This window comes from Caenorhabditis elegans, chromosome II, assembly GCF_000002985.6.
Source record: "Caenorhabditis elegans chromosome II".
In the NCBI taxonomy this organism is placed as follows: Eukaryota; Metazoa; Nematoda; class Chromadorea; order Rhabditida; family Rhabditidae; genus Caenorhabditis; species Caenorhabditis elegans.
Window position 1 is genome coordinate 14,390,450 of NC_003280.10, and position 25,702 is coordinate 14,416,151.

Consider the following 25,702-nt stretch of genomic DNA (forward strand, 5'->3'; position numbering starts at 1 on the left):
CGTACTGTAGTTTACCAATCCTGGATCCTTTTTTAATGTATTTTTATCTAATAATGTTATATTCCGATTGTCATTTCTCGCAAATTTTATTGATTTTCCTCCAAAGACCATATGATGACGTAAAATCTTTTTTTCTTGGATTTCAAGCTCTTTTTCACAATTACCAGTGTTCTAATTTGATTTTAAATTTATTCCTTTCGAGGCTTTCAATATTTTTTGACGAACATTCTTAAGCTTATCGATTTTCGAAAAGTTTCGAAATTTTTTCAGATGGCTCCACCACGTGGCCGTTCAAAGCGAAAGCATCCGTCTGAATCCGGAAATTCTTCAATTGCCGATTCAGAAGACCCATCAGAATCCACATCATCATCTCGTCCACGCCGCAGTCGACTTCCGAAACGTTATTTTGACGACGGTTACAGTCCACCGCCAACAAAAAAACGTGCGGCTCAACGGGAAACACCATCAGACGCCGAGGAGGTGGAGGTGAAGATTGAAGAGATCTCGGTTAGATCTACACCTGCGTCAACACCAGCACCAAAGAGTACCTCGAAGGCTAGAGGGTGAGAAATCAAGAAGAAAAATAATTTCAGAAATTCCGCTGATTTCAGATAATTTTCAATTAAATGCTTTTTTCAAGTTTTAACGCAAATTCTTAGGATATTTCCGCTTTCGTCAAATTTTCAATCGAAAAAACGTATAATACGCTTTTTCACGTCGTTCACAACAAATTATTTAGATTTAAAGAAAAACTATGCAAACCCATTTGCGATGTACAAAAATTTGTCGTTTCGAGATCATATTTTCGCGCCTGGGTAATACCGAATACAACTGCAAAATGTTTCGAATTTTTGCAAATATTCAAATTCCGAAGGAACTATGCTTGCGTTCTCCGGCCAATTTTTCGGGTTTTCTTGATTTTTTCTCATTTTTTCAGAAATCGAAAATTCAAAATTCTTTTTATGATAGTTTTGCGGAAAAACGCCTGAAAACGAGGCTACAATTTGCATAATCAAGAAAAACAAAAATAAAGTGTTCCGCAAAAAAATTAAATTTTGTTTTCAGAAAAATGGAATTTTACTCAAAAATTGAGATTTTTTTTTCACAATCATGGATTTTTTTTCCAAAAAATTGGGAATTTTTCTGAAAAATCCCAATTTTGCAAAATTAAGAATATTTAGAAGCTATATAAATCTGCCTGTTCAGATTAAAAATAAATTCCATCAATTTTCAGCCGACCCAAAAAAAATCCAACTCCACCACGTCGCAAATCGCTAAAACGCCAAGAAGAAGACATTATCTACATGGATGAGGATTCTGAAGAAGAAGAAGAATCTTCGGACGATGAGTTCATGCTAAATGAGGATCAGGTTGTTCAGGAGGAAGAGGAAGAGTTGAATTTAACAGATATTAAAATCGAAAAAGGTCTCGACGAGGAGAACAAGTATTGTCCGTGGTTGGATGAAGATCCTGCAAGTCTACCAAAACTCGAACTACCAGAATCTAGTCAGGATATTCCGATTCCAACGGCTAGTATAATGGATGCTGTTGAAATTTACGAGATTCTCCGATCTTATCATCGAACTCTCCGCATCACACCCTTCACTTTTGAGGACTTTTGCGCGGCACTAATATCGCACAACAACTCATGTATTATGGCAGAAGTCCATATGGCTTTGCTTCGTAATTGTCTGAAATCCGACGATGAAGAGCAGACGCACTACTCGGTGACCGAGACGAACAATTCTGTAAATATAATGATTCACCATATGGATACACTGACCTACGCTGAAATTCTACGACAATATATTGAGGCGTACCCGTTTGCTGATGCGTCTGTTAGAGATGCTATTAATGTCGATAATTATCCGTTTGTGGGATATGATGCAAAGTAAGATTCAATTTTAAGAAAAATCCTTTTTTTTTTAAATAAAATCGCAGTATACAAAGAGACTTTAGTTTTTTTTTTAATATTAAGCATGTTTTCAGACTCGTCGTCCTTCTCTTCATGAGCTACCGTTTCTTATATTCGTCGGAATTTAAGAAACTTGTGAATAATGTTGGAAAATTCCAGGTAAAACTCTCGTTATATAAAAAATTTAACTGAAAGAAATTCAAATGTTTTTTTTTTCAGAACGACGAAAACTGCCGAGTTTGCGGTAAATCGTCAGGACGTGTAGTAGGTTGCACTCAATGCGAAGCCGCTTTCCACGTGGAATGCAGTCATCTGAAGCCATTTCCTGAGGTTCTTGTATGCAATATATGTAAAAAGAATTCAGCAGTTCGTGGTGTACTGCCGCCGGATGAAGCTGTCGACCGGGAACCGTTAAGATCTCAACCAATCGGAAGGGATAGATATGGACGATATTATTGGTTCATTGTTCGACGTCTTGTTGTGTAAGTTTTTTAAAGTGGAGTAGCGTCTGTGCTTTTTTTACCTGAATGATAGAATATCGTGCCTATATACCAAATATAACTGTAAAAAATTATAACATTTTTCTAAATTTTTTAATGATTTGTTTCAATTTTGAAAAAATAAAAAGGGCTCAATTATTTTTGAATTGTCGCGCAAATAAGTGACGTCTTTTTCGGATGTTTTGATTAGTTTTTCTTCATTTTTTCTTTGTTTTAATATTTGTAGATTTTTCAGACATTTTCCGGACAGAACACTTTTAGAGGCCAAATTATCGATTTTTAGACAAACTTTAATTTTTTTGGCACATCAATTTAATGTTTGAATAAGTATTCTAAAATTTGCCTAAAATTTGCCTAAATAATATGATATTTTTAAAAGGTTTTTTTACGGAAAAAAAGTGTCTGAAAAATTGACGTTCAAAATTTTCAAATTATAAAACAAAGAAAAAATAAAGAAACTCCAATTAAAACAGCTGGAAGAAATGCCGTCACTCATTACGCACGGGAATACAAAAATAATTCAGCCCTTTTTTTCAAAATAAAAAAAATCATAAAAAAATTAGAAAAATGTTATAATTTTTTAACAGTTATCGTATATTCTCTATTAGTGCTGCATGTAGCACTAATTTTCCTACCCTTCTTGAATGCAGCACTATTAGAGACTGCAGTATTACTGGAGACTGCAGCATTAATCTTCAAACGGCAATTTTCAATTAGAGAATACTAGTTGTTAGTCACAAAACCTCTTATTTTTAGCAGAAATTCATCAAAAAATATGAACTTTCGTACCAAGAATGACCCAATAATTCAATTATGTTTGTAAATAAAAAGAAATAATCAAAAATATGCAAAACAACTCCCCAAAATGCCGAAACTACTAGTGACTCTTCCAATTGAAAAAGGGACGCAGCACTAATAGAGACTGCAGCACTAATTTTCCTACACTTTTTGAATGCAGCACTATCAGAGACTGCAGTACTACTGGAGATGCAGCACTAATAGAGAATATACGGTATACCGTATTTCCTCTATTAGTAAGGCGTCTCTAATAGTTTTGCACCTCTATTAGTATTGCATCAAAATTATCTATCGAAAAATAGTTTTGCCGCCTCTATTAGTTTGGCACCTTTCATAGTTTTTCACCACTATATTTCTGTCCTATTTTTTGAGATTCCAAAATTTGCAGTATAAAATCCTTCAACAAATCAAAAAAAAAACTCTTACAGACATGGTATAACATTTTTTACTAATAGAGGAAATACGGTATTTGGTATATCGGGACTGTATTCTGTCATTGTTAGGGCAAAAACCCACCTTTAACTATTTTATTGTTGGCAAAAAATTAATATTCAATAATTGCAGTCAATCCCTTGATGAAACGGAACTTTACTACTATTCAACAGTTCCACAACTCTACCAACTCCTTCAAAAACTTGATCGAACGTATTACGAAAAGGATCTTTGTGATACGATTCGCCTTCGAATCGACGAGTTTTTGGAGCAAATGGCTTTGACAGTGGAGATGACGTCAGAACGGAGAGAAGCTGCATTGGAGACGATGGTGAAACGGCAATTGATCGGATATGATTTTGCTGAAGCCACGACTCCGCAGATTTATCTTCATAGGGATAGCAGTTAGTTTATAATTATGGACCGTTAGCCTCAGATTAGAGGCATCACAGATTCAAGATCTGGCTCGATGCCAACGCATTTTTTCTAAAAAAAAATCGCAGTTGGTACGGTGCCAGATCTGGAAATCGTAGATCCCACCAGATCTTGAATCCGTGGAACCTCTCAGATTAATCAACGAAACTATTACAGTGAAACGAATGGCATCAATTCTTCGGGACTGTGCTCAAAAGGGACAGGTGAAGCAAGAAGTCAAGCTGGAAGAGCCCGTCGAAGGACAGTCGCCAGTGAAATGTGTTCAATTTGTCGAAGATTCCATTCTGCCCGAATCAATGATTGGAATTTTCGATGCGAAACTGATCAACACGTTTTGGAGTGGTGGGGCGACGCAAGAGGAGCTCGTCGAACAGTTTGTCGATATTTCGGACAACTTTGATGCCCCGAGTGCAAACCTCTGGCGGATGGGAGATGAGGGGAATGATCAGACATTTATGACGTATTATAATTATTATAGGTAAGCTTTAATTGATTTAATTTGAAAAATTTCTTGGAAAAACAATAAAAACTAACTGGAATGATCGAAGAAGAATTAATTTTAAAAATCTAACTTTTCAAAATGTCTACTTCAACTTTGCTAAATTTCAAAAAAAGTGACATATTATATTTTCTTTTAAAATAAAACGTTTCATAAAAACTTTTTTCTTTGCCATTTTTCTCTCTAAATTTAATTTTTGACCAATTAGAAAAATACCGAAATTTTTTAGAATTCAAAGCAATTATCTGTAAATGTACTTGTTTAAATTATTTCTAAAATTTTTATTATTGCAGTCGAAACGAGATGTCTGAGAGCTTCCTAACCCGGAAAAAGGCGGCGGATAAAAAGAAGTATATGGCGTCAAAATTCGCTCAAATCGACAATTTCGATTGGGTTGTGGCGAAAAATCGGCAATTCTACGGAGACGCGAGCCTCCATTGCAAGTTCATCATGTGGACGCTACAACAAGTCATCAAGAACATCCCGATAGATTTGATGCATAGGAAATGGCCTGAATTCGCCAAAGGTTTCGATCTGGAAGTTTCTGTGGCTGATGACTACAAGAAGCTTGTCACATGTCTTCTCAAACTGGATTGTGCCGTTCGAAAGACAATATTCATGCCGCAATGGTGGAATGGATTGGGACAAACTCGACTGGAAAGGATTACTGTAGATCAGAGGGAGAATTTTATGAAAGAGCAACAGAGGCTCAAGAAGATTGACGCGGTTAGTAAACAATTTTTTTAGAAAAAAAAGTGAAACAAGAAATTGTGGTTCAGGACGCCCTTACCAAAGATCTTGATGATAGTTTTGTCCGAGTGAACTACATGAAACCGAAATGGCCGAACACCTATATACTTCGACAGCGTGGAGAGACTTATCGGAACGCTGGAAAAGGATCGATGGGTGGTTGGGCGTGGGTGGCGGCGAAATACGTGGAAAAATGGATCCAAGTTCCCGAATCACCGAAGTTACCGCTGGCGGTCACTGTTGAGGAGATAAAGGTTGGAGATTAAAAGTTTTCCAAAAAAATGAAATATTTTCAGACTGAAAGCGTTTCGAACCGGAAAGCTCGTCGACTTGAGCTGCTGGTCAGCAAAATAACTAAAAAACGACAGCGAAGTGGTGGAAAAAGCTCGAAAAAACCAACATTTGAGCTCACAAATGGGTGTTATTCGCCATCTTGCCGATCAAATCCCAACCGGAAATGCTATTCACCAATGTGCCGAAATGGTTATCTAGTCAGTGCTAAACAGGCACACGATGAGCGAAAATTAGAGGAAAGCGGAGTTTTGGGCGAAGAAAAAGCATGGCCGATACCAGAAATTCAGACTTTTTCGACGAAACGAGGAGGAAAAAGCATTTTTGTTTTGCAGAAAAAGTAGGAGAGTTTATCATCAAAAAAAGTACGAAAAGAAGCGGAAAACTAAAAATTTCCAATTTTTACACATTCTTTCGAAATTAAGAAAAAAGCGAACATGCGAGCATTTTGTGAAAAATTGGGAAAAACGCGAAAAACACGCAACATCTTTTTTTTCTATACAAATTGTTCAAAAAGTAGAGGAAAACTGAATATCATCAATTTTTCACAATTAAAAAAAGGCGCAAAAAGAATCTTAAAAGCGAAAATTTTCGACAAAGTAAAAAAAATGCAAACAATTTTAATTTTCAATTTTTACACATTTTTCCAACAAAAAAAAGTGCAAAGAAGCGCAAGGCGGAGTTTTTTTGAGAAAGTGTGAAATAACATAATATTTTCCAATTTTTTCAAAAAATTTTTTTTCTGATCGTCATTAAAAAAATACTTTAGAAATAGAAAAAATGGTTCCGGTAATTTTTTTTGATAATATTGAAATTAGACAGTTTCCTACGAAAATCGTGGAAAATTTTAGATTTTTCAGTGTTTTTTATAATAACAAAATTGAAATGCTCTAAATTTGCCGACCAAATTTCTCATAGTTTTTTTTTTGGCCGAAAAACCAAAAAACTATATTTTCTCCCGAAAATTCCTAAATGTTTCTCTATACAAATTAAACAATTTTCTCAAAATCTGCAGTTCCAGAATACTTCGTCAAATGATTATGGGCGGTGGATGCCAACAGGTGTATATGCCAGGATTCTCAGCTGGTATAAAGAGCAATTTGCTAATATGGCCTTATCCGGCACCTCGACCAACTCTGGATTTGTGTTGGAAGTACGTTTTTTTAAACGTTTTTTATCAACTGTTGCAGAAGAAAAGTCAGAAGGAATTTTAGAAAAAAAAATCGACGTTCGGGAAAAAAATAAAAATTTCGAAAAGTGAAAATCATATGTTCAAAATTTTGAGTGAAAGTTTTGTAAAATTTCCAAATAGACTTTTTGAGGCAAGTCCGGCAATTTGCCCGTTTGCCGACCACCACTGGTTTAACTAAAATAATTAAAACACAGTTGAAATATAAAAGTCGAAAATTTTTGGCACATTTTTTAGGGCTAAAGTTATGACATGGTCGAAAACTCGAATTAAAACTGTTTAACAATTTGTTTCTTCTAGACGAAATCAAACATTTGTAATCAAAAAGTAGGGTTTCCATGGTAGGGAGGCGGTTTGAGGGCCTGACGCCTGCCTAAAGTCTGCCTCTTTTTTTGCATTTTCAAACATATTCAATTCTATTTTTCAGATGGCAAACGCTGAACGCTCGTAGCCTTCACGCGGTGGCTCTTCAACTAAAAATCATTTGGTCCTCCATCAAATTCAACGAATTTGATCCAGACGACACTCATCCGGATCGTCGTGTCGTCATTGATACACCAAGTCACGATGAACGACGCCGAATCATTCGGCACAAAGAAATGCCACCATATGGACAATACGAGCGATATGAGATGGAAATCGAAATTATCCCATTGTATGACGAGCCGGAAGAAGAGGATGAATCGTGGCTCTCGAGGAATCGAGGAGGATCTTCGGAATTCTCACATAGATCGTCGAGTGCGAGAAAAAAGCGACCGCAGAGGCATGAGTTTCTATCTTTGAAATTCGGAAATTACCCGAAAAAAAGTAAAAACGCTTTCCGGTTTTCTCAGAGATAATCGAAAAGTAAAAGAGAAAAAACATGAGGAAACATATTTTTCTCCTGAAAAGCTATTTTTCGAAAAATTAAAATTTTCGATTTCCCATTTGAAAAATTAACCCCCTAATTCCGAATAATGTTTAAAGTTTAAAAAAAACCCGAATTTTGTATATCAGCTTAACATCGCTCGTAGTGCGCCGTGCTGTGTCGATTTACGAGATTTTTTCAACGAGTTACCTTCATTTTTTATGGTTTTTTTTTGAAAAAAACTCGCGAATTCCCGAATTTCAGGAATTTTTTGTTATTTTTTAGATAATAAAATGCTCAATTGACACGAAAAAAAGAAAATATCACAAAAAAAACCCGAAAAAAAATGAAGGAAACTCGCTGAAAAATATCGTGAATGGGCACAACACGGCGCGCTTCAATGAGAATGTCTCTGAAATATAAAATCATAGATTTTTTTTTGAACTTTTCACATTTCGGAATCGGGAGCGAATTTGAAGATTTTGGTAATAATTTTTCTGAAAGAAACATTTCCAGATCTCTTGACAATCGGCGAGCTACCGCAATTCGCAGAGAATGGGTGGATGGTGTTACGTTGAAGGTGTTCGAAATCAAGGACTACTGGAAATGGATCCGAGCGGAAGCTGAAAAAACTGCGAAACGGAAGTTGGAAGCGACAAGGAAAGCACAGAAAGCCAAAGAAGACGAGGAGCGGCGACGGATTCAGCAACAGCAGCAGAGATCAGTGGCGCGTATACCAGTTCCAATGCACTCACTTATTCCGTCAGAGAGAAATAACGTGCCATACTTGGGATCGCAACAACAACGACGACCTAATGGGAATGAGAGAGGATTTTTGGAAAAGGTTAGACCGAAATATGCTGAAATTCGGAAAAACACTGTAAAAAATGTTTTATAGACTATTTTGGGTTTTTTATGTGAAGAAAAATGTCTTTTTTCCAGTACAACAATTCCTCCTCCGTCTCGCCACAAGCCCACGGCTACGCTTCAACACCACCTCCAGGATATCATCAACCTCAACCAAATATCATACGCCAAGCGGGCTACAATCAACTGCCCCGGAAACCTACAACGTCTCCGTTCAATTTTCAATCAAGACCTGTCGCCACAATTCCAACCACGCCGCAACTTCGAGCTGCTGCTGGAGCTGATGGAGTTGTGCGAGCTGTTATGATGACCCCGGGGAACAAAAGCACAGTTAATACGAATTCGACGCCGTATCCACAGGCTCTGAATCGCCAACAGTACCAGCTACAACGGCAGCAGCAGCAGCCAGCTGTGCGAAGATTGACCAACGGATATCATTTTATGGACGGAACAATGAGAGGAGGTGGCCGGAATCCGTCTGTTCAGATGCACCAAAGACTGCCACAAAATCGTGCAGCTCTTCAAAGGGTAATTTTATAATAATAATATCAATTACGTGTTCATGATTTCATGAGAACTTCGGAGACGCCTGCGTCTCTCTTCTCCACACGCTCTCTCGCCATCGATGTTTTGAGATGGCATGCGAGAAAAAAGAGACGCAGGTGTTTTTTGCGTGTAAAATGTGGCGATTTTTCTCATTATTCCATGAACAGGTAACATAATATAATTATGCCACATAAATACACATTAAATAGCGTCTCCTTTGTTGAAAAATGCAAGTGCGCTCCGCTGAGACGCGACGCGTGTGCGGCGCTTGTTGAAAGTTTGCATTTGTTCAGCAGTCACGTGGTTAATTTACACTGTTTCTCAAGCTTTCCAGCGTGTTTTTTATTGATTTTTCTTTTAAAAAATAAGTAAAAAATAACATTGAATCATCCTTTAAATTCTGGAAAAGTGATTTAAATCTTCTAAAATGCGAAGTTCACCGTAAATACAGAGTTGTTGCGAAATTTATATTGTTTTATTGTTATGGAATCTTGGCAAGATTGCATTGTCTCTGAATTAAATAATTATATATTTTTCAGCCGTTTGGGGAATCAACAACCGAGATGCGCCGTGTCACCGAAGCGGCGATTCCGGACAATGACGGAGACGAACAACCGCCAGTCATTCCGCGCTACGATCCAACAAGCAATTTTGATGCACAAAGAGCCCAACAGCAACATCCGCAAAGTCGCCCGGTTTACTCCACGCCGGCCCAGATGATCCGTACTACTCAACCTGGCGGCGTCAAACACAACGTGATCCTCATGAAAGCATCGGACGGAACACAAAAAATGGTTTTAAAACCGGGTCAGTTTCCTCCGGGAACGGTTATTTCGACTGGACAGCGAGTCGTGCCTTATCGACAACCCACGGCTGTTCAACAACGCCAGTTGTATACGGCAACTCCAGGCACACGAGTTGTGCGAATTCCGAATGCAAATGGCGGAGCGCCTCGTCAACAAGATCATCAAGTTATGAGGCGTGTTGTACAAGCATCAGGACCACGAGCAATGGTTTATTTTTCGAAATTTCTTTCCTATAAATTAGTTTTCTAATTTTCAGGAATATATGGATGATCAAGGGACACCACCACCAGGCCAACAAGTTCGCTACGTGCTTCAAGGCGGAAACTCCGGTACACCAAATGTAAATCCTCCAAAAGTGTCGTCTCGTGGAGGGCCGCGTGGCGGATTGACTATGCAAATGGTGCAGCAACAGCAACAACATAACCCGGTAAGGGTTTCTTTCTCAAAAAATTATATCCCAAAAAAAGTTCCAGGCTCACTATGACATGCCTGATGACGCGACTGGTTTCGCAGTTTCCACCACAACTGAGCAAGTGCCAGATGAGCAACAATAGAGGTTCCCCAAACGGCTCCAAATTTGACAAAACCTCTCTCTCACCTCATACTTCTAAATCTCTATAATTTTCGGGTTTTCGAATGTCCTCGATCTTTTTTTTTAACGCAAAATTTTTTTGAAACTTAAAATTGATTTTATCCTGAAAAAAAACCCCAAATTTTCCTTAATTTTTCCCGTATTTCATGTCTATTTGTTTTTATATATGTTTCAACTTTTTGAATAAACGAATAAGATAACCCTGATATAGTTGTAGAAACAGTTTAAGAATTTTCAGGCACTTGCAGGTAGAAACTGCGAAATCAGTCGACTTTGTTTTCAAAAAAAAAAAACAAAAATTGAAAAAAAAAAACATTTTTGGAAATGAGCTGGAATCTACAGGAACATCGACGACTACTCGCCGGACGACAGAAGCAAAAAGTGACGACGTACAGGGATTTCATGGCGAGCAGAGGATATTTGGATACTTCGAAATTTATGTATGGTGACCTAAGAGAAATCTGAATTTTTTTGCTTTCAGGCGCACGGCGCGCAGAAAAGTTCGAGCGAGATATGTCAATTTTAATGAAAAAAAAACGTTTATTTTGACTTTAAAAACTGATTTAAAACAGTAGATAATGAAAAGAAAACTACAAAATTTGATTAAAACTATGAAATTAGATCGTTTTTTTGCTAATTTTTAAAAACTATCATAATTGTTTTTTTTGCGTCGAGGCCCATATGAATAAATCCGTGCGCCTTTAAAAACCATACAAAATTTTGGGGAATCACAATATGCGTTTTATTAAGTTTTTTCTGTTCAGGATGCAGACAAAACCCACATTCCTTCCATTCGAATTCAACGAAGAAGAGGAACGAGAGATAAATGAGGCGATAGCAAGAGAGGAGGCGTGGATGAGACAAGAGGTACACACAGAATAATTGCTGGGAAAGAATATAAAAAGTTTACCAGAAACTATAAAACGGAGCACAAATTCTTAATTAATTTTCAAAAAGGAAAGAAAATTCAATTTTGATTTTCTATCGCATATTCAAATGTGGATAGCGTCTGTGGGTTTTTGTCCTAAATGACAGAATACAGTCCCAATCAAGGGTGTCGTTTTTCGATTTTCGATGTATTTGAGGGAAAATCCAAGAAATTTGGATTTTCCGAAAAATCTGGAAAAAAATGTTCAAAAAAATTTGAAAATAGAACACTGTTTCAAAATATCGGAAAATTGAAAATGTTTCGTTTATAAACCGAATATAACTGTTAAAAAATTTATGACATTTTTCTAAATTTTTTAATAATTTTTTTCATTTTTGAGAAAAAAAAATTAAAAGGGCTGAATTATTCGTTTTCCGGCTGTTTTAATTGAGTTTTCTTTTTTTTTTTTGTGAATTGAAACATAATTTGTGAATTTTTCAAACATTTTTCCGTAAAGAAAACTTTTTAAAACGCCAAATAATTTGTTTTTTTTTAAATTTTTTTGATCGAGACAAAAAAATATCTAAATTTTCAAAAAAGTCTCCAGTTTATTTTCCTACTAATAAATCAAAGTAAATACAACAATCTAGATTAACAATTAACATTCAATAAATTTATTCCAGGAAGAAAACAAAACAAGTGGCTACGACTCCTCTGGAAATCCGATTCGTTCCATCACGTCTTCAGGTGACACCCAACGAGCTCCACCATATGTCTCCAATCTTCTACCGTCTTCCAACGATTCGCCTGATGATAAGGTTATCAAGCAGGTGCGAATTGTAAAAGAAAATTTGAAAAAAAAATAATTTTTAAAAAAACGAGAAAATGGTGCATTTTTCAAAAATACGCTGATTTTTGTAGGAAAAACTGACTTAAATGAAAAATTTGTGCAAAATTTTTCAAAAAGTCGATAACATTTTAATTATACACTTTTTTCATGAAAAACCAAATTTGTTGTTTTTGGCATTTTGAGAAAATTAAGAATCGTTCCATTTTTTTTGAAAATGGGAATATCAAAAAAAAAGATTTTCTGAAGGTAAAACTATAGTTTTACCAAAAAGTATGCTGATTTTAGTAGGAAATGTTAAAAAAAAATCTGAAAAATAGAGAAATGACAGGATATTGTGAAAAATTGAGAAAATAATTTTTTCTAAATAGAAAATTCGAAAAAAAAAATTCCACAAAAATTGAAATTCTTTCCAGGTTTTGGATGTGATGTTCAGTCAGGTATGCCGTTGGGATCGACAGTACGGATGGTCAAAGACACACGTAAAACGAGCCAGACAGAAGAATGATTCGGATAAAATGCAGTAGGCTTTTTACAGAAAAACTAATTAAAAAAAAGAAATCGGAAAAGAAAAATTTTAGGAGAAAATATTAGCCTTTTGTCGTTTTCTAGAAAAAAAATCAGAAATGTTCGATTTTCTCAGGAAAAAACGAGAAATTTTAAATTTAAAAAAGAATTTATCAAAATTAGAAAAAAGTCAAAAATTAAGAAAAACATTTTTTTCGGAAAATATAAATAGTGATTTTTTTAAATTAAAAATGGCAAATTTTTTCAATTTTCTTCAGAAAAAAATCCAAAAATTCGATTTTTTGATTTAATTCGAAAAAAAAAATCCGAAAACAGCCTGAAAATTAACATAAATGCCAGATGAATAAGAAAAAAAAATTTCACTAGAATGTTCAGTCTTCGAAAATTTCGAATGAACCAACGTGAACTGCTCATCACGGATCACATGGAACGTCTCAAGAAGGAGATCAACAAGCGCCGAACTAGAATGGAGAACGAAGCTGAACAGCAGTGCGGATTGCTGACACCGTGGAGAAAGGCGAGAGCTAGACCGCATCGGGGTGAGTTTTTCGAGAAAGTGATTTTTTATTAAAAATGTATTAAAAAAAGGGTTTTCCCGAAAAATTGAAAAAATGTTCACATTTTTTTTCAAATTAATAAAAATTTTTAAATCCTTCCAAAATGTTTGTGGCGCCACGGATTCAAGAATTTGTCGAAATCCGGATCTTCTCGATCTGGCACCGTGCCAACGCTTATTATTTTTCTCGAAGAAAAACGTGGTTTTTTGAAATTTTCTTCTGGAAAACACGCTAAACAACACACGTCGTGTGTTGTACCGGGGCATCGTTGTCAGATTTTACTTCGAGAAAAATTGAGTTTCATGCGTTGGCACGGTGCCAGATCCGGAAAACGTAGATCCAGAATTCCACAAGATCTTGAATCCATGGTGCCTAATTTTTTTCAAAAATATAAAATGTTTCAAAAAACTTCCAAAATGTTTGCTTGCTCGTAGATTCCATTAAATTTGTCAAAAGTGCAAAAATTAAATTTCTTAGGACTCTATGAAATACTGCACTGTTACCTCTTTCTCTTTCTCATTCGAATTAAATAATTTTTATTCAAAAATTCTGCTCCAGCACTTTTCTTATCAGGCTTTTTTAGAAACTATTGAAATATGTTATTTTTCTTGTCAAAAATTCGCCCTTTTAGTTCACACATCACACTCGTTTTCGGTTTCCTTTGTGCCACGACGTAAGCGTTCGTCCATATTTGTCTACAGTCTCTTATTGTTGACCAAAAGCCCAACATGTGACACTTTTCTGTGGTCTTTCACGTGTCTTTATCGGTCTAATATAGTGGGTTGAAGCTTAATTTGATGAATCATTCCGATCGTGAATTATATTTTGAGGGAACTGTAGAGCTTAGAGAGCTTAGAAGTATTTCGACGTGTAACATCTACAATTTCGTTCACTGGTGCAAAGCCGATATACGAGGATCTGTATCCGTTTTTAATCTATGAAGGCCCTACACGTCTTTTTTCTGCCAGGTGAATGAGTTTTAACTTAGTCTGCAAGTTTCTGGCCAAGTCCAAATCAGAGTTCTGGTCTTAGCTTTCAAATCACTACAACTTCCTGTGCACAGTAACTCGCCTACGATTTTTTTCCCAAATATGGTAGTCTCGACAACGACCCATTTTTCAGACGAAAAATTGCGTTCGTCTTTGAGTAGGACTGTAGTTCTATATCTGAAAATGGGACCGGGTACCGTATTTTCGGGGCGAAAATTGCAGAACTTTACATCTGAGCAAAAAAAACTGCCGTTTCCCCGTCCAGAGCGAAGGATCTGGACAAAAGAGGCACTGTTACCGACTTTTACATTTTTCGTGGTGATAATATGATTTAAGACAGCTCGATACGTTAAAATTTGAACTTTTTGGGAAGATAAGCTTTAGTAGTGATATATGTCCATCTTCGCCGATCACATCCATTCATCACGTGGACTCCGGGTGTCTGTACCACGAAGCATAATTGAATGAGTCACGCGACCTCAGATTTGAATATAGACTCCGCCCACCTTTTGACGAGAGACTACACTGCTGTGAAGAGGCGAAAAGAATGACATCATAGAACACCCTTTCGATTGTATATGCCGTCTCCCTCTCCTCGGGTCAACACATCTGCGCGTATTCAGCCCGATTGCTCGTACATTCGTCGAAGAGCATGGTAAATCGAGAGACGCAGACGGCGTAGAAACGAGAGAGACGCGGAAAGAAGCGCGCAGAATGTTCGAGAAACGCGGAGAAGAAAACTGGTGGTCGAGGCCCCCCGCGCGGGAGAATATATAAGTGTGCCAGGAAGCTATTCCCAACTAGATTTCTAGATCCTATCCATCTGAAAATTTGAAAAAATGGTTCTCCGAACTGTTATTCTGCCTACTGCAACCTACACTGCACCATCACAATATTGCCCATCTACCGTACTCTCCAATCTCACCCTATCATGTCCTTATCAGGACCAGGAAGCAGATGCGAGTCTTGAGATTTCCGATTTCGCTGAAGTCCTCCCGAAATTTGAGTCTGCCGAGCAGGATTGGAACTCATTCGGGTATCTGCTCAATGAGCAGCCTGGCACGTCGTCTGATAAGACAACGACGCCCATCAAAAAGATTACTGTATTCCAAAAGCCTGTTGAGCCTATTGGTAAGGGACCAAGACGGCGAAGACGGTGTGCGGATAGAGAGATTTCTGAATTAGGTAAATTTTTGGAAAAATTTGCCCTATTAGACGACTCTAAGAGGCGGAAGATTCTAGATAACCTCGAAAAAATATTTAGACAAATTTTGTTCCAACTTTTCCGTATTTGTGGCGACCACTGTTTGTTGAACATATCGCGTCGTTTATTATGTGTTTTTTCGTTACTTTATGCATTCTTTTGGTAGATGAGTGCAAAAAAAAACAGCAAAAGCTTAAAACTACAGCACTCTAATGACACACAAAAACATTTTTATCTAACAAAAATTTGTCGTGTCGAGACCGTGGTTTTAGAGGGCAAAAATCGCAAAATTTGCCGTTTGGATAATATTTTTGCACCCATCTACCGAAAATGTACCTTTTTTGACTAAGAAAGGTATGATAATCATAAAACGGTGAAAATTTACTCTGCGATACGGAGAAGTTTGAGATTTTAGCTAAAACTTGACTGTTTTATTCTTATCAATTTTAACTTTTTAATTTTCAGCGGCCAAACCAAAAGCTGAGGTGAAAAAGGAAGTCATAAATCCGGCTGATATCACTCTGGGCGGAGATACTTATGATTATGTCAAGGAACAGAAGGTAAGATTTCGAAAAAAGTGATTTTCCCAGTGAGACCTGAAATTTTTCCAGCCAACGGAATCAATCGCCACCAACGTTTCTCGTCGTCGCCGAACTTCTGCGAATCTCTCAAAATCTGAAGATGATCGGGACAAGCCGGAAAGCCAATCCACGGCTCCAAAGTCAAAAGAGCGTCGTACTTCGGAGCCGCCAGCGTCCCACGTGGCGTTCCACACTCCAGGATCCGCGACACCACACGACATAAACCTATCCATTGAGCATTGCACCTGTCAGAAGATTTTCGACGCGTCGAAGCTGTATATTCAGTGCGAGCTGTGCGCTCGTTGGTACCATGGCGACTGTGTTGGAGTCGCCGAGCAAACTATTTTGGGTTTGGAGCACTGGAGCTGTGAGGAATGTATTGAGGAGCAGGAGAGAGTCAAGGATCAGCCGGCGTTGTACTGTGTCTGTCAGAAGCCATATGATGATACAAAGTGAGTTTTGTTGGCATAGAAATAAGAGAATAATTCAGGTAAATTTGCAGATTCTACGTTGGGTGTGACAGCTGTCAAGGGTGGTTTCACCCGGAATGCGTTGGGACAACACGTGCCGAAGCCGAGCAGGCCGCCGATTACAACTGCCCGGCATGCACTCGAGAGGCTGAAGGCTACGAGTCGGAAGCGTCAGATGTGTCGGGTTCGAGTCGTGTTAGTGTGCAATTAACGTGAGTTCACACATTGTTAGAATTTTCAGTTTTTCGGAAAAATTTCAGACGCGCCGACTATACTCATGTCTTTGAGCTCCTCGAGCTTCTCCTCGAACACCGTATGAGCACACCATTCAGGAACCCAGTAGATTTGAATGAGTTCCCAGATTATGAGAAATTCATCAAGAAGCCTATGGGTTAGTATTTCCGAAACGTCGTCAAACTTTGCATTTGAAATTTTTCAGATCTCTCAACAATAACAAAAAAGGTTGAGCGCACCGAATACCTGTATCTATCGCAATTTGTGAACGACGTGAATCAAATGTTCGAAAATGCAAAAACCTACAATCCCAAGGGCAATGCTGTATTCAAGTGCGCCGAAACGATGCAGGAAGTGTTCGACAAAAAGTTGATAGACGTTCGCGAGCAAATGACCGCCCGTCAACAGATGCTTCTTCTAGCTACTGCTCAACAACAGGACCCGATGAGTTCTATCAGAAAGCGTGTCCAGTCGGAAAGCCAGCGAACTGTCGACTCGTTGGATATCGATTCGGATCAGCTGTTGCCACTGGATGCGAATCTTATGAGACTTTATGATTTTTGAGATTTTTCCTCTTGTTTTTTTATGTTTTTCGTAGTCACACAGTGACTTTTCACTTGTTACGTTGACAATGTTTTGTAAGAATAAAATTTCTTTTCGATTTTCAATGAAAAATGTTTAAAGCACAGGTTCACGGCTAAATAAAAACGTTCCGCTTTATGTGAAAATTCATGACAAATAATCGAATGGAGCAATTTTTGACTCAAACTATAATTTTTAATTACAACACTCTTTAAAGGCGCACACCCGTTTATTTAACAAAAAAAAAATTGTGTCGAGACCGGGTGCCGTATTTTTGGTGCAAAAATCGCATAATTTTGCATAATTTTTTATAATTTTTAGGAAAGAACAAAAAGCGGCAAAATCGACGAAAAATGTATTGAAAGCGTTTGAATTTGCAGTTTTGCCGCCTTGGTTTCCGTTGGAATTGGAGCGCGATTGCACTTTGGTTTCAAAAATTGGTCACGAAACTACATTTTTTAATGCGATAAGGTGCACACCTTTAAAGAGTACTGTACTCTGAAACATTAATTGCTGCTAAATTTCCCCGATTTTAGCTTAGTTTTTCAATAAAAACTCAAATCTAACAATAAAATGCATAATTTTTACCAAATCGTGAGAAAAACTATAGAAAATCGATTAAGTTTATCAGAAAACTAAATGTTTTAACTACAGTACTCTCTCAAGGCGCACACCCGTTCGTACTTAACAAAAGTAATTCGTGTCGAGACCGGGTACTGTATGTTTGGTGGAAAAATCGGATAATTTTGTGTCTTAAAATTATATTAAAACAAAAAAAATTAATAAAAAAGTTTGAACTTAAATTTTTTATTCCCTGTCCTCCCCCCCCCCCCCCCCCGCCTATCAATCTGACGTGTGATCTTGTTCAAAAGTTTATTTATATATATTTTCGGACCATTCGTATAAAGTTGGATGAAATCTTTTGAAGATTGAAACTTCTGGTCATTTCAATTTTTATATCACTTCGTTACAAAATGGATTCCGATCTGAAAAAAGTTCAAAAGAATAGGTAAGCCGGAGCGGTCTTGGAACGAAGAAACAACTTCTATTTTCAGTGATCAGAAACAAGTTTCAAAAAGCAAAACAGCAACTGCGCCAACTGAGCCGTTTAACAGTAAGGCTACTGAGTTGCCGTCAATTCTCAAGCCGAAGTTCCCGTCGGACAAGGTCCTGAAGAAGAAAAAATCCGGTGACATGTTTGATCTTGTAGGACAGATCGTCATCGATATCGTTGATGATAATCCTGACGATGATGACCGACAGGATGAGGCTACAACGGTGGATACTGTACAAGAAGGAATCGGAGCAACGGTCGATGTAACTCTTGTCGTGAGTTTTTGAGGAGCAGAGAGACATTGTTTTAAATGAAAAACAGTGAGCGCTTTTAAGGAGCACAAGAGTCTTTATTGCATTCAAGTTTTTTTTTAGTAATTGGAGAACATGAATCGAATATGAAATAACCGGGTAAACTAAAATTTCAGGAAGACGTCGCTGAAAAAGCACATGAGCCAGCTTCAACTCCAAATGTTGCTGACCGATTGCAAAAACCAGTTGCAAAAGATGATAATAGCGCTCCGGTAGAAGAAGCAAATAGGAAGAAGAAAGAAGGCAAAGACCCCAAGAATTCAGAAGAAGCAAAGAAGAACAGTAAGAAGGGGAAAAACGGCACAGCAAGACGATCCGCGCTGAAAGGAGTCACTATTCCACCGGTGAGCTATCTAGAAAAGGCCAAAAATTTCTGCACGAAGTGGGATTCGAACCCACGCACCCATACGAGTACCAGAAGACCCAGTAAACCATCCGTGCGGTGAGTAACGTGCAGCGAGCGAGAGTATATGAAAAGAATGACAGAGAGTGAGAGAGCTTGCGTATTCAAGAGGCTCCATAGAAAATTGACGAAAAAACACTGGGCTTTTATAAAAATTTAAATTTCCAGGTAGCAGCTTCTTTACCTTGTCCTCCACCCCCACCTCCTTTGAGTGAGCGGAAGAAGAATGTAGGCCCAAAGCCATGCGTTGGTCCAGCACAGAAAAATTTGTCGAGCCAACGGAAGCATAGCTCAAAACGAAACCGAAAAGGGCTCTTGAGAAATGTGGCTAAACTATGGGGCCGAAAGTCGGATGGCATCGCCAATCCGTGAGTTATTCAAACCAGACTGCATCCCTACCGTGAAACATTTTCAGAACTAAAGCAATGCTGTCGAAAAAGTACGTGCCACCGGATTATGGAGTGAACCCTGTCGATTTCATGCCGGACCTTGAATGTTATTTTAGCAAAAACGACATTACTGTTCGTGATAAAAACAAGTGTAGCAAAGGAGAGGTTTTTGTTGAAAAGCTCCCATTTTGGTTGGCACGACTGCCGAGTGACGATGACATTCCGAAGGCTCAAATTCAGGCTCATCGGCCGCTGAAGCAAGCATTTGAAGGAAATCCGTCATTGCTCCTTCCGAAATGCCCAAGAACACTGCCGTTTTGTGAACCGGACTCTGACACACTGGAAAAGTTTAAGCAAGTTGATAAACAGATGGGAACCGATGTACCTGAACAGGCATCGAAAAGATTGTGTACAAACACTTTTTATGGAACCCTAATGTTTGAAAAAGACAAGAGTGCGTCTGAAGAGGTGAAAAAGAAGGTAGACTTTATTGACTAGCAATATATTTTTTGCGAATTTTAAAAGTTTTCAGAAAGAGGAACCAAAGTTGAAGTCTCTCGGAGAAGAGAGTGTGAAAGTGAACTTTAGTTTCCCTCCGAAACCAATCTTGTTTATTTACTCCAGGTAAGCTTGAGACTAAGCCGAAGCCTTATGATTTTTTGCAGAAAAAATCGACCAAGACCACCGGTGAGAGAGGACGACAAAAGCCACAGCTGCAAAAAGTGCCACCCCAAAAACTTGAAACCGGAGCGAACGTTCAAAAAGTGTGAATGGGTGAAAATGAAGAAGGGCGACGAGAAAAAGACTGTGACCAACTCGGCCAACTCGAAATCTGACACGAAATCGGCTTCTTTTTCAGCAGAAGGACGGAAATAGTACTTGTAGCTTAAAATGAATTATTGAAATTGAGGGGAAACAATTTTTCGGAGAAAAACAGGAACTATTATTTAAATTAAAATATTTTCGAGAAACACAGAAACATTTTGTGTAGTACAGTAGTTAATTGAAGGGACCTGCGCGATGTTTTATGCTGGGTCTCGCAACGCGCACACATATAAAATGGCTGTTACCGTAGTTGTTTAAATTTATTTGCTCCGGAATTCGTTTAAAAAAAATTCATTTTTGATCAGTTTATTTCAATAAATATCTCAATTTTTACAGAAAAAAAATGAGTGCACGTGGCCTGAAAGTTGAGATGTACTACAAATTAGCGGAAAAAAATGAAGCAGAGGTAATTTTCGCGTAAATATGTTTTTTTTATTTGAGTTTTTCAGACTAGCGATGTCTCTATACTTATCGACGGACATAAAAGAAAGTTCGCAGTCATCTGCAATGGAATCGGAAGAGAGATGGTGGATTTACACTATGATTCCAAGAAGTTTCCGAGAATTTTGTAAGCCGAACAATTATTTTGTGTTAAATAAATTTTAAAAAAATCAATTTTCAGTTCCCGAGAACGGCATCTCTACGTGATGTTCAGTGAAAGTACCAGCGATGGATTTCGATTGACATTCGGCGCAACAGAACGCGAACAATTTCTGAGAATCATGCATTCATTGGGATGCCTGCTGGACACCGCAATCGTGAAATTCTCCCAACAATCGAGTTCATCCCAACCTCCACCAATGCGTCGAGATTCTACAGCAGTGTTCAACAACAGCTACAATCAATATACTTCATTTCAACAAGCCTCTCAGCCGAGAGTTTTTTCAACCATTAAATTGGAACTTTCTGGAGATTCGTGCAATTCGGCGTTCCAGCCGTCCCAGCCGACTGGATTTCCAGACAACCAATTATTGACGATTAAAAAGTCCTCGTCGAACCAAATAGTAGGAAAGTACCATACTGTTTTCTGTAAAACTATTTTTCAGTCTCTAAGCGTTGAAGTAGCCGACAAATGCATTCAAACTGAGGATTTGGTCGATTTGCTGGCTGACGATGAGTATTGCATGCGAAAAGCACTGAGGAAAATGATCGAAAACCCAAGTTTTATCAAAGCCGTCGCTGCTGCAGAAAATACACTGCAGTATATTCCACAAGCGGAACAAGAGGGATTGGAAGATGTGAGAATATATTTGTCTAAAAACAATGGAAAGAATGTAATTTTCCAGGTCACCGAACCACCAATAAACGATATATTCTTTGATCGTTTTCATCAACCACAGCTTGAGCAACACGATTCTGTTCCAGAAGATTGATTATTTGGAAAAATTCTAAAAATTTAAACTTGTATCATTTGAATCTGTAAATTTTTTTTCAAGTATATTTAAGAAGCATTTTATTAGAGCCTTCGATTATTAGGAAAATCAGACGGAAAATGAAAATACCGGCTCTTCGCGGACCAGTTTAGCTCGGTCTTTAGCCGACAAGCGGGGCGTATCCTTGAGCTCTGTCCAGTGAAGAACAATTTCCTGATCGGATGGACACGAAACTCGAAACATTTCAGTCGCGTAACCGGCTTTCAGATAGTCGAGTACATGCGATAAATCGGCTGGAATTTCATAGTTTTTCAGCATTTTTGCGGCAACACGGATCGAGTGCAATCTCGTCAGGACCAGGCAATCAATATGCGTGACGTCATCGGAGATCAGAAATTTGGTTTCTTGTTCGGAGAGATACTTGTCGAGACGAAGGAGTTCCGTGTTGAAAGCCTGAAAAAATTTTCTAATTTTTCTTCTTTTCCTCAAACTGATTTTGTATTTCAGATTGAATAAAGAGATAAGCATTCAAGACTATTTCGAGAACGAGCGCCAGAGACATTGGAGCGCGCCGTGTCATGTCGATTTACGAGATTATTCAGTTTTACGACGAGTTTTTTGAAAATTTTTTTTTTTGTGTCAATTGCCCTCCGAAAATCGACACAAAACGACGCGCGTTTAAGTCTCTTGGATGCATAAATTCACGATTTCAAGCTAATCATATTTAGATATTCGGAATCAGGAAGTCTTTTTTAAAACATTAGCCCTTTACCGTATCCCTATGCTCGACATCCTTCACGAATCTGGCGAATTGTCGGAACAAATCACACGTGGCATTCTCCGCTTCTTCATCATCACCTCTCTCGGGCTTCAAGTACTCCAAAAAGTCCAAAATATCGTCCTCCGTCTCGAATGTCTGCGTCTCTCCGCTCTCTTCAGCACTAATTCCAGGCATACGACGGAGTCCAGTGTTTTTGAACTCTTGACTTGTCTTGTTCACATTTGTGGTTTTCACATCGAATTTCATCGTTGGATCGTGTTTTGCGTGGTACAGACAACGCATGAATAGGTGGTGAGCTGAAAATCGAATTACAATCGCGCTCCAACGGTTCGTTTGGTTTTGGCGGCAAACTTGAAAATTCAAACATTTTAAAGCATTTTTATCGTTTTTGTTTCGTTTTCTTTGGTTTTTGATTAAAAAACCACGGGAAAACAGAAAAAAAACTGGCGAAGTCTGCGAAAATATCTGAAAACGTTTGATACTTACCATACGGATCACCGCACGGGTGTACATTATTAGAGCCCGCTGGCAGCCACAGCGAAAAAGTGGGCATTCTCTATTGACTGAAATGTGTGAAGCTATTTGAAGAAAGTTAAGGAATATTGGAAAACTAATTTGCTTGAGGATGACGTGGAAAGTGGAACAAGTGGGAGGATATTGGAGGGTCGCGTGAAAAAATGAGAACATTAAATTTTTTTAATTGAATTTTAAATTTTTTGTAGAATTTTGAATTCTCTTTTAATTTTCTTCGTGTAACTTGGGAAAATCTTGGAAAAAGTACGAAGAGGATAGAGGACGCAGAAGAAATTTTGGGAAAAAGACTAAGTTTTCTATAATTGCCGGTTATTTGATTTTTTTTTCAGATTTTTTGATTAAAAAAATTCGAAATAATTTCGTTTTCGAATTTTCAAAAGGAAATTGAGAAAAAAGGAATGTTCAGAAAAGTATGAAAAATCAATAAAACATTTAAAAATGCTTTAAAAATTGTCGTGTCGGGGCATCGTAACGCATTTTAGGCATGTGCCTTTAAAGAGTACTGTAATTTCAAATTTCCGTTGCTGCGAAATTTTCATGAATTTTATTTATTTATTTATTTATTTTCTCTCAAGGAGATTTGGAGGAAAATTAAAGAGAAAAAGAAAATGATAAGCATACGAATAATCAATTGATACATGCAAGCATTCAGAGCATTCAGATTTCTCATAGTTTTTCGAAAAAAAAATTAATTACAAAACTAAGATGAAATGAAATGAGAAAAACTATGAAAAATTCATGAAAATTCAGCAGAAACGAAGATTTGAAATTACAGTATTCTTTAAAGGCGCACGCCCCTTTTGCATTAAACACTAATTTATGGCAAATACTGTTTTACTACTTGATCTTTTACTACGTATCTCTTTTACTACGACATTTCTTTTACTACGGTATCTCTTTTACTACGAATTCCGCATTTAGATCTTTTACTACAATTGGCTCTTTTACTACGTGTTCTCTTTTACTACGGAAAATACTTTTTTACTACCTCATCTTTTACTACGTGGATGTTTTACTACGTTTTACTCTTTTGCTACGGACGTATTTTTACTACGTGGAGGGATACTGTTGGGTTACTGTAGTGGTATTGTATAAGTAACAGTTTTCAGATTATGTATTATAGTTTTTTTTAAATTTCTAGAAATTTATTCACTATGAAAAACAATAAATTGCTTATTCTATACAAGATTTGATCAATCCAGAAAAAAACATTTTTCAAGTTTTTGATCAAAAGTTTTTGCAAATTTAAAGTTTTTGATCAAAATTTCAGTTGAAGTCAAAATTTCAAACATCTGGCGTATAACTGACCGAACCCGCAAGTTTTTTATTACATTTCAAAAACTTATAAATCAACCGGTAGGGAACTAATTTGTTGGTAACGCGAAAAAAGTTAATTACTCCCACAGTATCACTACAGTAATCCAACAGGATCCCTCCAATAACTCCATCTCAGTATCCAAAAAATAAAAAACTGAAATTTACTAGAACTACTTGTGCACAAACTACAATTGTGACCTATATATTTTTTTAAAATATTCATAGATTTGTTTATATCTAGACTATCCTATAAAAATTAATTTTTAATTCGTAGTAAAAGATACGAAACAAAATATAATCCCTGCCATTGTAGTAAAAATTTTTCTGTTACTTATACAATACCACTACAGTAACCCAACAGTATCCCTCCACGTAGTAAAAATACGTCCGTAGCAAAAGAGTAAAACGTAGTAAAACATCCACGTAGTAAAAGATGAGGTAGTAAAAAAGTATTTTCCGTAGTAAAAGAGAACACGTAGTAAAAGAGCCAATTGTAGTAAAAGATCTAAATGCGGAATTCGTAGTAAAAGAGATTCCGTAGTAAAAGGAATGTCGTAGTAAAAGAGATACGTAGTAAAAGATCAAGTAGTAAAACAGTATTTGCCCTAATTTATCATGTCGAGACCACATAACAAGATTTTAACGCAAAAATCTCAAGAACAACGAATCTATCATGAAAAAAAAGAAAATTTGTTTTCTAAAAATAAAAGTATTGGTAGTTTTTCTCCATTGACACAAAAAACCAAGAAATGAAATTATGTGGGTTTAGAGTCAAAAATGGAACAGAAAAGCGTCTAAAAAAGGGTGTGATAAGTGGTCAGTGATAAGCGGAAAAAGTGTGTTTGAACTAAAATGCCAAACAATATAATTTCGGAGTGCGTGGGAACACAAAATGAAAATTTCTGCACCACAACTCAATGCTTATACATATTTGATGATTTTCCACCAAAAAATGATTGAATTTTCAAAAAATTAAAGTATGTTTGTGGCAAGTAAATAAATATTCATGGAATTCTTTAGTCTATAATTCGCGCTTTTGGGTGGAATGAAATAATGATTGATAGGTTTGGAAATGGGAAAAAGGGAACTCGGAGTTATTGTTCGATGCTTTATGTTCGATGCTTTACTCTCCAGGAATCATATGAATGTGATAAACAAGTGATCAAACAACCGGAGAGAGGGAGAATGGCATAGAGAGAAAAAGGTTTTAATAACTGAGAGAAACCTGAGGATTGGCAATAGCGGAGTGATAAAATCTAACGATGCCTTCTTTACAATTCCAGAAGATAGTTTGATGACTTCGAATAAAATGTTGTGAAGGTGTGGAATGCAGTTTTGTTGGGTGTTAATGAAAAGGATAGTTATGCATTAAAACATTCCTACCATGT

At 37.2% G+C, this 25,702-nt stretch overlaps 4 protein-coding genes and 3 non-coding genes across 23 annotated transcripts; 4 read left to right on the forward strand and 3 right to left on the reverse strand.

The window, feature by feature from the left end:
- Positions 1-263: 263 nt before the first annotated feature.
- Positions 264-17,462, forward strand: nurf-1 (the record flags this gene model as incomplete). Of its 17 annotated transcripts, none has more annotated exons than NM_064594.9 (25): positions 265-563; positions 1,235-1,891; positions 1,990-2,074; positions 2,135-2,397; positions 3,778-4,049; positions 4,237-4,558; positions 4,873-5,305; positions 5,359-5,583; positions 5,626-5,960; positions 6,642-6,773; positions 7,237-7,572; positions 8,173-8,500; positions 8,599-9,051; positions 9,609-10,082; positions 10,132-10,302; positions 10,810-10,907; positions 11,232-11,334; positions 12,019-12,165; positions 12,599-12,705; positions 13,077-13,249; positions 15,926-16,020; positions 16,072-16,493; positions 16,544-16,723; positions 16,772-16,902; positions 16,951-17,460. In NM_064594.9, the coding sequence occupies 25 exons, from the start codon at positions 271-273 to the stop codon at positions 17,307-17,309; spliced, it is 6,594 nt and encodes a 2,197-aa protein (NP_496995.3). The 17 variants fall into 17 exon arrangements, with proteins under 17 accessions (NP_001254429.1, NP_496994.3, NP_496995.3 ...); NM_001377899.3 differs by having other exon boundaries at positions 6,636-6,773; positions 16,951-17,399; NM_001026946.4 differs by having other exon boundaries at positions 269-563; positions 13,086-13,249; positions 16,951-17,462.
- mir-5595 lies at positions 9,116-9,180 on the reverse strand. Its single transcript, NR_131781.1, has one exon. It is a non-coding gene; the product is annotated as a pre-microRNA mir-5595 (primary transcript).
- Positions 17,463-18,162: 700 nt separating the features above from the next.
- Positions 18,163-20,393, forward strand: F26H11.4 (ULP_PROTEASE domain-containing protein). Its single transcript, NM_064598.7, has 7 exons — positions 18,163-18,336; positions 18,383-18,656; positions 18,809-19,036; positions 19,264-19,463; positions 19,511-19,964; positions 20,017-20,108; positions 20,150-20,393. Exons 1-7 carry the CDS (start codon positions 18,302-18,304, stop codon positions 20,358-20,360), a joined length of 1,494 nt encoding a protein of 497 aa, NP_496999.2. The 5' UTR covers positions 18,163-18,301; the 3' UTR covers positions 20,361-20,393.
- F26H11.10 lies at positions 19,056-19,119 on the forward strand. Its single transcript, NR_051901.1, has one exon. It is a non-coding gene; the product is annotated as an Unclassified non-coding RNA F26H11.10 (non-coding RNA).
- F26H11.9 lies at positions 19,056-19,119 on the reverse strand. Its single transcript, NR_051902.1, has one exon. It is a non-coding gene; the product is annotated as an Unclassified non-coding RNA F26H11.9 (non-coding RNA).
- A 252-nt stretch (positions 20,394-20,645) lies between the features above and the next one.
- On the forward strand, positions 20,646-21,769 carry dsb-2 (Double-Strand Break factor). The gene is made up of 5 exons (NM_001383993.2): positions 20,646-20,715; positions 20,759-20,877; positions 20,932-21,313; positions 21,356-21,547; positions 21,596-21,769. The coding sequence occupies exons 1-5, from the start codon at positions 20,653-20,655 to the stop codon at positions 21,680-21,682; spliced, it is 843 nt and encodes a 280-aa protein (NP_001370265.1). The 5' UTR covers positions 20,646-20,652; the 3' UTR covers positions 21,683-21,769.
- exl-1 (Chloride intracellular channel exl-1) lies at positions 21,753-23,026 on the reverse strand. Its single transcript, NM_064599.5, has 3 exons — positions 22,950-23,026; positions 22,455-22,759; positions 21,753-22,135 (listed from the first exon to the last, which is right to left on the reverse strand). The coding sequence occupies exons 1-3, from the start codon at positions 23,014-23,016 to the stop codon at positions 21,791-21,793; spliced, it is 717 nt and encodes a 238-aa protein (NP_497000.1). The 5' UTR covers positions 23,017-23,026; the 3' UTR covers positions 21,753-21,790.
- Between the last annotated feature and the right edge of the window lie 2,676 nt (positions 23,027-25,702).

Coding starts and splice junctions, on each gene's coding strand:
- dsb-2 (NM_001383993.2), top strand. CDS start 20,653: ATGAGTGCACGTGGCCTGAAAGTTGAGATGTACTACAAATTAGCGGAA. Junction 20,878..20,931: donor AAGAAGTTTCCGAGAATTTT/GTAAGCCGAACA, acceptor ATCAATTTTCAG/TTCCCGAGAACGGCATCTCT. Junction 21,548..21,595: donor AACAAGAGGGATTGGAAGAT/GTGAGAATATAT, acceptor GTAATTTTCCAG/GTCACCGAACCACCAATAAA.
- exl-1 (NM_064599.5), bottom strand. CDS start 23,016: ATGCCCACTTTTTCGCTGTGGCTGCCAGCGGGCTCTAATAATGTACAC. Junction 22,760..22,949: donor CCCGTGCGGTGATCCGTATG/GTAAGTATCAAA, acceptor TTCGATTTTCAG/CTCACCACCTATTCATGCGT. Junction 22,136..22,454: donor ATGTCGAGCATAGGGATACG/GTAAAGGGCTAA, acceptor AAATTTTTTCAG/GCTTTCAACACGGAACTCCT.
- F26H11.4 (NM_064598.7), top strand. CDS start 18,302: ATGGATTCCGATCTGAAAAAAGTTCAAAAGAATAG. Junction 18,657..18,808: donor CGGTCGATGTAACTCTTGTC/GTGAGTTTTTGA, acceptor CTAAAATTTCAG/GAAGACGTCGCTGAAAAAGC. Junction 20,109..20,149: donor ATCTTGTTTATTTACTCCAG/GTAAGCTTGAGA, acceptor GATTTTTTGCAG/AAAAAATCGACCAAGACCAC.